The sequence below is a fragment of the Simochromis diagramma genome, unplaced genomic scaffold (assembly GCF_900408965.1).
Source record: "Simochromis diagramma unplaced genomic scaffold, fSimDia1.1 OVJJ01000321.1, whole genome shotgun sequence".
Taxonomy (NCBI): domain Eukaryota; kingdom Metazoa; phylum Chordata; class Actinopteri; order Cichliformes; family Cichlidae; genus Simochromis; species Simochromis diagramma.
In genome coordinates, this window is record NW_024386772.1 from 13,933,942 (window position 1) to 13,945,551 (window position 11,610).

At 39.9% G+C, this 11,610-nt stretch overlaps 1 protein-coding gene and 1 non-coding gene across 2 annotated transcripts; both read left to right on the forward strand.

Annotated features, from left to right (window-relative positions):
• Positions 1 to 320: 320 nt before the first annotated feature.
• Positions 321 to 7,931, forward strand: cdr2a (cerebellar degeneration-related protein 2a). Its single transcript, XM_040050748.1, has 7 exons — positions 321 to 723; positions 2,840 to 2,952; positions 4,486 to 4,634; positions 4,790 to 4,966; positions 6,217 to 6,531; positions 6,696 to 6,972; positions 7,104 to 7,931. The coding sequence occupies exons 1-7, from the start codon at positions 441 to 443 to the stop codon at positions 7,377 to 7,379; spliced, it is 1,590 nt and encodes a 529-aa protein (XP_039906682.1). The 5' UTR covers positions 321 to 440; the 3' UTR covers positions 7,380 to 7,931.
• Positions 7,932 to 10,725: 2,794 nt separating this feature from the next.
• trnal-uag lies at positions 10,726 to 10,807 on the forward strand. Its single transcript has one exon. It is a non-coding gene; the product is annotated as a tRNA-Leu (tRNA).
• The last annotated feature ends 803 nt before the right edge of the window (positions 10,808 to 11,610 follow it).

Below are 11,610 nucleotides of genomic sequence, written 5' to 3' on the forward strand. Positions count from 1 at the left end.
TAACGATACTGCTGTAAGAATAGCAAAATTCCACAGGGCAAAAAAAAAAAGTCTGGTAATGAGACGGATATTGTTCCTGTTCACTAATTCCCATGAATGTACACTTGTTAGGAAGTAACACTTGCTAAATATTTACCCAAGCATTGTAAAAAACATACAATCTACCCCAACGAAGCTGTTTTAGAGTCACCAACGGGCGGGACTTCAGGATAAGAAACACGATCTGATTGGGCATAAAAAGTTCCTTCCTTGTATTTACTGCTTCGTAATTCGTCAATACAAATCTCCGTCAGGCAACGTGGGACGTTACGACAGTGAAACCTGATTTTAAAATATTTAACTGTCATTCCTTATTGTAACTTTATTTAACTGTGCATAAGGATAAAAAACAAGTAAAATGTGTTCAGTGCGTTTTTTAATTAATCGATTAAATTTCGTTTATGCTCTTTCTGCCTCCTGCCGGATGCTGGGGTGATTTGCCACGTTGCTGTAGACAACAGACTTTAAAGCCTCTCACACACCGGGGACGATGTGAGTTACGTTTGACCACTCGAGGCGGTGGACTGCGGTCAGCTTCTAGCCGTCAAACTCGAGTGTGTGGGGCTTCTGTCGGGTGGAGTTTTGGGTCACCCCTCGGTTTGAAAATGCTAACCGACATGATTTTGGAGGAAGAATTTGAGAAGAATGGAGAGTCTTGGTACAACCAGCAAGAGCTCGAACACGGTAAGAGCTGCTCAGCCCTGAGGTCGCACCCTAACCCTGACTGACTGTGTCTGTGTGGGCAGGTTGTGTTACTCCAGTTTTATGTTTTATTTTAAATGAGTAAATTAATGAGCGTTGCTGCTACTGTCTGCCTATTGTAGCTATTTTTTTTAGTTAAGTTTCAGTTAGTCTCCAGAGTGAGTTTGCTTATTAAAGTTGAGTTTTTATTTAGTTATGCTATTTTTATGCTAGGTTAAGTGTTAAATTAGTTGGTAGAGGTAATATTTAACACATCCAGAATAGGTATTAGTAATGTAAACACAACTCATTGTAAAACTGACTCACAGCCATGAGGATGTCTCAATAAACTTCTGCATCAGGGCCTCCTCATGCTTGTTGATTACTTCAAATTGACCAACACTAACACTAAAGGCATTTTATGTACGTTTTATTTCTAGTTTTAGGTTTAGTTCAAAAATATACTTGAAATAATTTTACTATTAGCTGAAGTGTTTTGTTTTTTTTTTTTGTTTTTTTTTATCACTAATGTTAGTTGTAAGAGCCTTAGGAAAAACAGTGAGAAAAGCCCCTAAATAAGAGCTCACAGATTAAATTGAAGTTGAAGTCCTTGTGGCACAGACCCACAATAGTCATGCAATCCACATGAGGTCTCCTACACAGCCAGGATTTCCTGAGGCTGTCACCGGTCCCCCTGTGTTTATTGTTTTCAGACTAACGTGACCCCTGTCTGTGCTTCTAAGCGAGCCACACAGATCATCTAACCAATAAGAAGGAGTAAGGAAGAGGAAGATGTGACACTGAACATAATTATGTGTGTGGTGTGGCAGATTTGTGAATGTGTTGTTTACAGTGTATTGTTATATGAATGCAACCAGAGTTAGGTTATAATTTAGTGATGTGACATGGCCAGATAGTTGAAAATAGATGACTGACCAACCAATTAAAGTTTATTTGTATTTTATATCTGAAAATAAAGTGTATTTTCCTTTTGGGATGAGGAAAATCATGCTGCCCATCTTACAAGTATATTTTATCACATCCATCCATCTGTCCAGTCTCTTATGCTTGTTCAATTTCAGGGGTTGCACAGGGCAGAGGCACACCCTGGACAGGTCTCCAGTCTATCCCAGGGCTAAAAAAAAAAACAACAACTACTAACTGAGAATTGTTAATCATTTAGTATCATGATTGAATAGATGAACTTGTAGGAAAAATTTGCTGCCTTCACTGGCAGCAGGCGGGAAGAATGACTTCCTGTAGCATTCCTCAGTGGGCATGGATAACAACAAAAATGCTTAGCATTTACACGAAGAGATTTAGGAAGAAATGTATGCCACTTCATCTCCTCCACCAACTTTATGGGCTTCAGAGTAGGATTTAAGATTATTAGGTAGTTCACTTGTTTATTTTACGTTTGTTCCCCACAAAATGCTACTTTATAATCCTGCTGGTGTACGCACTGTTAGTTCTGATTGCACACGCTTAACCTAGAAGGTGTAGAAATAAAAGTATGTATGTATGTAAAACGTGTGCAGTGAACACAAAAACGTGTCAAAAGTACATGAGCTTTGCACAAAAATGGAAAGTATAAATGTCCTTTGAGTAGCTACTTTTTAAATTTATACTTTGAGTACACTTCAGCCTCTGCTTTTTTTTGCTTTTATGTACGTAAAGAGGTTGCATCAGTACTTCAGCTTCTGCCAGACCCTTTTCAAACACAATTTCCTGTCCTTCTTCTTGAATGAAAAATGTGTTAATTTTGCCATCTCTGTTAGTGACATTTAAAGTTTATCTTGGCTTGGTTTAATTGCATTTTTATTCCCTGCACTTAGTAGTCCCACAAAAGACCAGCTTCACATGGCTGGCCAAGATCCAGTACTCATGAGAATTTAGTAGGGGAAAGGGGTCACAAGGCATGCCTTAGATTCCTTGGTGTGGGACAATGAGTTGTTGTTGTGAGTGGCACTGGCGCGACGCTATGTTTACACACTTGTCTAATTCTTTCAGCTGTCTGTATTCGGGCACTGAGTCCATCCCGAAACTTGTGTTTGCGTGTTTTACTTGACTCCTTTTTTTTTCTTCTTCTTTTTTTTTTTTTTTTTTTTTTTTTGTACAGATCTTCATTTGGCAGCAGAGCTGGGGAAAACCCTCCTCGACAGAAACCATGACTTGGAGCAGGCCCTGCAGCAGATGTACTCCACCAACCAGGAGCAGCTGCAGGAAATCGAGGTGATAAATTTTAGGAAGGAACTAATCTGAGTTTTTGAGGCTCAATATGTGCTCCAGAATTTCGTCTGTCAGTGTATGCAGATTCTGGTTGATTTTTAGGTGAATGAGTCCATGATTAGAGGTCACTCATTGAGAAAAGTCCATGCTGAGACATGTGAAAAGCTGTCCGAATGGAAAGTCATTGTGAAATTGGCACAGCTGAAAATAGGTTGGAGTAAAAGCTAATCCCACCCAGTCTGATCTAATAAGCCTTTGGCAAGGAGCAGATCATTTGTCTACCTAATTATTTGAAGACTTTCACTGGTTTTCCAGTAACAGAATATCACTGTTTTACTTGGACACTGTTCCTGGTTTTGATTTTGTGTTAGAGTCAATAAAATTTAGTTTTTGTATTCTAAAAATAATAAACATCCAATAGCAGAGAGACTCATATTTTAGTTCTAAGACAGCGCATGCGTAAACTGCTGATGATCTGAGTAGGAGGACACGGCACTTAGAAGGTCAGCACACATAAGAGCCTTAATTTGTTTACGTCTTCGGTGTAAGGATTTCTAGAGGTTGTTTTGGTAATCCCAATACATCTCTTTGACCCACATTTTACTGGCTACCCGCCTTTCCAGTCTCAGAGGTGTGCTTTTGTTTCACGAAACTACAAAAGGTCTGGAGAAATACTTGCCAAAGAAAACTGTCATGAGTCCAGTCTAGCATTTTGAAAAGCCAAGCGCCGATGCTGATGTCATCGGTTGACCTATTGATGAAGCTGGTCAGCAGACAAATACAGGTTACAGGCCTGTGTTGTCATTAACACTACAGTACTGAGAGCTCTGTGTCTGAAGTTCATTCGTGATCAGTTGTACCCATCCAGCTTGTAAAATAAAAGGTTATCTTTTAGTATGAAGTAAATATACGAAATAATGAATTTTTAATGTACTTTTTAAGCACATTTATTCTCAGGAAAGTTTGGTGTTGCTGTTTTGGTATCCTATGTGGAAAAAGGCTATCATTAGTACTGTCAGCCAAAAACATGGCACTTCTCAGCATGGTGTGCAATATGTCCTTAAAAGAAATTGAGAAAACTTAGCAAAAGAAGAAGTGGCAAGAAGCACTAACAGCAGATAAACATGATCTGAAAGTCATGTCCTTAAGAAATGAGGGGGGGGGGGGGAGCAAGGACCTCACACAGACCTCGAGAGATGCATCTGACCCTTCAGTTGATCCATGTGCTGTTTAATAAAGCTCTATTATAAATTGTCTCAGTGGAAAGGTGGCTGTCTAAAGGCCATTAATACAGAAGAGAAATGTTGAGAACTGAATGGGAAATCAGTGGCAACAGGTCTTAACTGTCTTAGTTTGCTGTATTTCCCATTTTCCTAGTAGAATGTAAAGAAACTCGTTGAGTGGTATGAGTAGGAACTTGGAACATTAAATTCTTCCTTGATTTTTAAGTTGGGACATGGAAAAATTTAAGGAGAGGTGCTACTCCAACTTGAAATTATTATTATTATTATTATTTTTCCCTCTCTTCTATACCAGTACTTAACCAAGCAAGTGGAGCTGCTGCGTCAGATGAATGACCAGCATGCCAAAGTGTATGAGCAGCTAGACACGGCCGCCAGGGATCTGGAGCAAGGCAATCAGAGGCTGGTGCAGGACAACCGCATGGCCCAACACAAGATCCAAAGGTCAGTCTACCAGTTATTTGTGAATTACCCTTTCAAATTGTGTTTTAAATAATTATCCACCCAGTCAGCTTCCAATAAAAAATATACCACATTAACATGTTGTCGGGTGTTTGGGTTTTTTTTTTTTTTTTTTTTTTTTTTTGGTTTTCCTTCAGTTTAACTGAGACCATCGAAGCGCTTCAGACCCTCATGGAGGACCTGCAGGCCCAAGTCGGGGAACTAAAGACTGCAGAAGCAGAGCGAAATAAGAGAGAGCTGGCAGAGCAGAGGCGCAGCCTTGGAGCACAGAGCGTGTCCTGTCTTAAAGAGCTGTATGACTTGCACCATGACAGGTACTATTTTCATCATCCACATTTAGCAACACAATGCTAATAGTTCATCTTTAGAGGAACTGTTTTCACAGAGGAAATGGTGTGGTAAACTGTACCTAGCATTGTGGATTAAAGACAGTGAGTTGTCTCGGTACTCTTGATCACTTTGATCAATGACAAATGAAACATGGCCTCAAATTATCTGGCAACATCAAAGAAAATATGATTCAGCATCTTTCTTCCTTGACATGAAAGCAAAGAAGAAAAGGGAAGCTGAAAGCATCTCAACACTGAGAGCTGGGGTCCGTTTTCTCATGCTGTGGTACCTTCAGTACGCTGCTGTCTCATGTCACGTATGCTGACTTGACATCTTCAGGTCACCCAGAGAGCTTACTTTAGATATAATCCATGAGGGAGGGAAGTTAATCCTCCCCCATTATCACTGTTTACTTATGCGGCTGCTGCATCTCACGTCACTTATTTGGTGTATTTTGTAGAACTGTCGCCTTTAAAAATCTTGAACGATCTGTCTAGAAATTTATTTAATCGTTTCGGTGTAGTGGACTTTAAATGACATTGAAAAGAATTATGTAATATTAATGCGTTAAAAATTACAATAAAGATTCTTCTCAGACTGCTTAGAGACCCAAGTAACCTCTGCCAAGAGGACAGGGAAATTTACTCTCTGCTGCTAATAAAGCCTAAGTGCTCGAAGTGTATGGTAGTAATTCAACTCGGAGCTTCTCTGAACTAGATTTTGAGGACACAGTTTTATTGAAAAAGTCAAAATAGTAACGGGAGTTCTGCAGATTCTTAGTCTTTGGGTATTAAATTTTGTTGAGAAATGTAAGGTCATAAAATGTCTTTTTGTAAAAGGATGTTAAATTAAAAACCTTAGAAGTAAAAATGGCTCAGACCTGTCCTAATGTTTAATTAAATTAATATGACAATATCTAGTTTGCATTATGAAGTTGTTTTTTTTTATTTTTATTATTGTCTTTTAAATATTTTATAATTTCCTACACTATCAAATTGGACCTTTTAAGAAGAATGAAAAATCACTTTCACCATGATAAACATTTCATTCTCACATTGTAAGAGAGTTTGTTAGTGTCTGAGTCCAACCATGTTAGATCCAGTTCAAAGAATATTTCAGTAACGCTGGCAGCACTTATCACTTCAGGATATTCTCAACAACTCACCTCAGTATCGCTTTTGTTATTTGTTCTCTCAAAGTGATGCTCTAATAAGCTCTTTAATCACTTCCTAAGGTATCAAGCCAATGGCAGTCACCTTGTGGATGGACTCTGGTCACCTTATGGCTCGTTTCAAGACCGAAAAAAGCAACCAGACCCAGAGGAGGAGAACGCTGCTCTTCAGCGCTCCATCCAAACGCTTCAAAGCCAGATGGCTGCTGAGCGGAGCCGCAGGGAGGCTGCAGAGCGGGAATTGGAGTTGACAGCAAGGGAAAACAGCACCCTGGAACAGCGGCTGGTCCAGCTGTCAGGCTACCAGGCCAGACAAAAGGAGCTGGAGGCCGAAGTAGAACAGCTGCAGCTTCTGTGGCGCGCCGACTGCACCAAAAGGTTGATGATGATGATGTTATGCATGGAGAAGATTCAAACTGTGAAATTATTTTAGCTCCATTTCTGATATTGCTGTTGACATTCAGCCAAAGTGTGTAATTTTATTATTTTATATTTTATTTTTTTTAAATGCGCGTGTTCCCCTTCACTCTCACCCTTGTCAGGAAACCTGACGAGCTGCTGGTGCCTGACACCGTATTCTTTGCCTCGGAGGACAAGCCCTGCCCAGAGCAAAGCAAGCCAGAGGAGAAGACTGAAACTGTCGAGGAGCAGAGCAGATACGGCCGACAGAGGTGCAACAGTGACAGCGTGTTGAAGGCAACAAACCCAGATGAAATTCTCCGTAGTCACGAGCAGCTATGTATACGTCGAGCCGAGGCTGTGAAAAAGAGGGGCATCTCTCTGCTCAATGAGGTGGATGCACAGTACAGCGCACTGCAGGTGGTGTATCTGTGGCACAGAGCATTCCTAAAAAAATATCTTCTATGTCAGAATGTTTGATGCAAAAGTTAATTTTTTTGTTCTGTTTGAAAACTGAAGAAAGATTTCCCTAAAATGTGTTTGTTTTCCAGGTGAAATACGATGAGCTGTTACAGCGATGCCAGCAAGCCTCAGACGAGCTCAGCCACAAAGCCGTCCAGACATCCAGCAGTCCCTTTGCCAGCGGCCGCTCCCGCCGCCGCCTGTCCAGCTCTGCAGCTCTGTCTGATCTGTCCGTGCTTCTTGAAGACAGCCAGCAGCCGGAGTACAAGGCTCTCTTCAAGGAGATCTTCACCTGCATCCAAAAGACCAAAGAGGACCTCAGTGGAAACGAACAACCGGTCAGGGACGATGAATCCTCCAACTGAATGTCATTCATCTCAATATGACTTGCTCTCTGTTACACTGTTCAGAGGGTGCAGGTGCTGTAAATGCTTTCAGGCCCTCAAAGTCTTAGACATGCCTGTTGCGTCCTTATCAAAAATTAAGTGGCAAAAAGTAGCTAGATGTATTATATTTGTTGTGAGAAATATTTATAGTTGGATCAATGAACAAAAAGCACATTTTCACATGCAGACTGACTTCAAAATCCAAAAGTATTACGTCCGCCTGCAATAGTATTCAGTTTTTTCTTTTTTGTAATGGCTGCCCCGTGACCACTGGGCCCTTTGGTGTTTGGAAGAGAGAGGCACATATAAGGGTGTTACGCTGTGTTACAGTGTTTGATAAGATGGCGGTTGAGTCAGAGTTGTGTAAACTGAGAAGTTGGACTGTTGTAATATTGGAAATCTAAGGAGTTTAATTGTTAGTGTAAGTAGGTTTTTGTAAGTTGGCATTAGTTGGCTCACCAGTGGTGGTTCGGTGGCACACTAAGAGCAAAACGTACAGTAAGTGGACACTGGAAAACGAGTGTGTTAACACCAGAAAGACACAGAAAGGCTCTGCACTTTTCATGACTGAGTTCAGTTTTATTTATTTAATAACAAAAGATTAGAGATGATTAAATGTTTATTTATTTTTCTGAGAAAATTTAATCAAAGTGAAACTTCATGTACAATGCGGTGCTTCTTCTATGGTGGAAACACAAAATTAAACAAAGCATTAAAAAGAAAAAAAATCAATGTTGTCTTTTGTTTTTTTTGTTTTTTTTCTTCTCTCCCTTTGGACCGTGTGTGTGTGTGTGTGTGTGTGTGTGTGTGTGTGTGTGTGAAATCATTTCAGAAAAAAAGATGATGCTTCCTCCACACACAGAGTTCATTGTTACCTACAGCAATCCAGCCATTTCTCTCTGTACCATTTCATTTTCACTTGGTCTAGTTTTTCCACACAGACGTGTGCTGCGTGCTATCTGATGGCTTTGTGAGGTTACCACGTGTATGTCTTGCTAAGACCTGTCCCTTAGGGCGAGCATGGTATGCAAACCTCTTGTTAGGAGGTGCACAGAAAAAAAATTATATATATATATTTTTTTCTTTCTTTTTTTAAAAAGGTGCAGACTGTTTTGCAGCATGCTTTTTTTTTTTTTTTTTTTTTTTTTTTTTTTTTTTTTTTTCTCTCATACATCTAAGAGATGGCATCACTGCATTGCTTTTGAGCAGATATGTTTCAACCTGTTCTTCATTTCAGTGCATAATTGTGAGCTATCAGCAGATGAAAAACAACCTTAGGAGTATGTACCATATGGACTCTTATTTCTTTCCTCTCTTAAACTTCTGTTACCTAATAAAGTGAACACTGCTATAAAAGCAACTGTAAAAAATAAACTCCGTTATCTGTAATGCTGCTGTTTTTGTGGGAGAGAAAATCTAATCAACACACACAACAGTAGTGAAGCATATTTTCTGCAAAGCTCAGAGTTGCCCTCATTCTTAAAGGTCACTGAGACCTTGTGTACGCTGGCACAGCAAACAATTAAACAACCTTTTGTCTCGCTTCATATTTACCCTACTTGCCACTAGTTCCCAATCCTTTAAACCTCCAAACAAGAGGTTTGCATACCATGCTCGCCCTAAGGGACAGGTCTTGGCAAGACATGCACGTGGTAACTTCACAAAGCCATCAGATAAGCAGGCAGCAGACGGCTGTGTGGAAAAACTAGACCAAGTGAAAATGAAATGGTACAGAGAGAAATGGCTGGCTAACAATGAACTGTGTGTGTGGAGGAAGCATCATCTTTTTTTTCCTGAAATGATTTACACTGTTTGAACAATGACCTTTTACTGTATTGACACCATTAGCAAAGTAGTTTCCATCATTTTGGGGGTGGTCAGCCAGTTTCACAAGAACATAATCCAGTGTTGTTTTGAGCAACAAAAGTTCATTTGATCTGCACCAGATGATATAATTGATTTGATTGAGTGCATATAACATTCACACTTTACTTGAAAACTTCCATATTAAAAATAAAAAAGAGGAGTTGCAGCTGGCAGCTGCAGTTACCTGGTCGATTAAGATAAAGTAGATTAAAACAAATTTAATATTGAAACATCCAACAGTGTATAAAATACAGACAGATGAAAGCAACATAAAGTGCATTGTTAAGGTTTATGGACCACCATGAGCTACCAAAGAGCCATCGGGGCAGTAATTAGTCTCTGGATCTGGGTCTCTCCTCACACTATTCCTTCATCTGGAATGGAATAAGACAGATATTGAATGGGTAGGGAGTCAGTGTCACATGGGGACCCATCCCATCCAAGTGTGTTTGGTAGATGATATTTATGAGAGGATATGTAGAAGAATAGGAGCTCGTCAGGCAGATGCCAAGAACCCCCTAAAGATATGAGGACTACAGGTGTAGATAGCTCAGTACACCTGTAGTCATATGGCAAACTAATGAACTATCTCTGGCTGCTGCATTTTCTGTTCAATATCAGAGGCTGGAGCCCATCAAACATGTGGGCCCAGGGGTCTGTAAATTAATGAGCAATACAGTGGTAAACATTGTCCATCAAAGTTGTCTGTATGATCGGTTGACTGCAACTTCCCTATCATATGATTCTTATCATTTTAATTTCCATCAGACCACTGTGATCATTTGCAGTGATGAACTGAACATAAATCATGAAAGCAAAATGACCTGTGCTGCATATCAGAGCCCCCAGAGGGCTTCAGTGTGTCGTGGGTTTCCAATCCAATCCAATCCAACTTTATTTATATAGCACTTTTAAAAACAACAAAGTTGACCAAAGTGCTTTCCAATAATAAAACAGAGATAGCAGTTAAAAACCATACTTTAAGCATACAATAAAATCAATAAACAAAATAAATATATAATTAAAAAGATAAAAATAAATCAGTGTATATATTAAATATCACAACATGAGTAGAATAAACAATAAGATATACAATGAATAAGATTAACAAGGTAGAAAGATTAAGAATGATCAACAGCTGACTAAAAACTGACTACAAACTGACTCTGGTAATACTCCTAGAAAGCCTTTGAAAAAAAGTGTGTCTTTAAAAGTGATTTAAACATTTCAAGTGTTGGGGCCAGCCTGATATGGAGGGGCAGTTTGTTCCATAGTTTGGGGGCCACAACAGCGAAAGCTCGGGTTTATGCATTTTCCTTTATTTTGTCACCTTATTTTTCTCTGCGGCATATAAAGGCGGACGTTTCTGAAAGACGTGACGAAACGACGCGAACGCATCACAGGTTACACGACCTTACGACGTGTTATTTAAATCTAAGTATGCGAGAACCAAAGGTGTGGTAGCGTGGCCGAGTGGTCTAAGGCGCTGGATTTAGGCTCCAGTCATTTCGATGGCGTGGGTTCGAATCCCACCGCTGCCAAGAATGTATTATTTTCTGGATTAGCCATGACTCAGTTGAGTATGTGGAAGGCCGTAGACAGGTAGATTGGACCGGATGTCATCAATAACATTAAATGTCCAAGCGACGATGTGAATTTTAACGCTGCAGGTAACCCTTGGCATTCTTATGCAGTGCAAGTGCTCCCCCATGTGGCAGCTTCAAACATGACAATGTTGCGCTTTCAACCAACACTGATCCCGATAGTGGAAGGACATCCTTCCACTAAGACCACTTTCGATGAGGCTTCAGTGAACAGTTGATAGCAGCTGAAGACTAAATGCATCTCTCGGGTCCTTTGTCAGATCTTTGCAGACTTTCAGATACAGTTCATCTGCTGAACATATTTTTTTAGGCCTCCCACTTCTTCTTTCGTTCTGCACTTGACCAGTTTACTCATATTTCCTTAAAAACTGACCGCACTCCATGCTGAGATATGGCAGTTTTTCCCCTAATACCTCTTCACGAATCAACTTGTTCGTCCACAAATACTATTTTATGTCGGTCAGATAGTGTTATCTCGGCCATGTAAATAGATTCAGCAAAAGATATGTGAACAAATGATGTGTTTTTGTATGACAGGCTACTAGTAACAAAGTCCTGACGATACAATTTAATACTGTCTTTTATGTGTTCACACAACACTCGTTCGTCTCTTGAGTTAGCTGCCTTTTTTATGCTTGAATGATTCATAATCCAGTGAATGTGGTCAGGTACAAGGACTGGAAAATAAGTGCAAAACCAGCCAACGTGCAAGTAAAAAGTTTGAAAAACCTTCAGAAAGC

What these genes read in the sequence shown, in the direction of transcription:
- cdr2a (XM_040050748.1), top strand. Translation starts at nt 441, where the DNA reads ATGCTCTTTCTGCCTCCTGCCGGATGCTGGGGTGATTTGCCACGTTGC. An exon ending in GCCCAACACAAGATCCAAAG is followed by an intron (nt 4,635 to 4,789) that starts GTCAGTCTACCA and finishes GTTTTCCTTCAG; the next exon opens with TTTAACTGAGACCATCGAAG. An exon ending in CGCGCCGACTGCACCAAAAG is followed by an intron (nt 6,532 to 6,695) that starts GTTGATGATGAT and finishes CACCCTTGTCAG; the next exon opens with GAAACCTGACGAGCTGCTGG.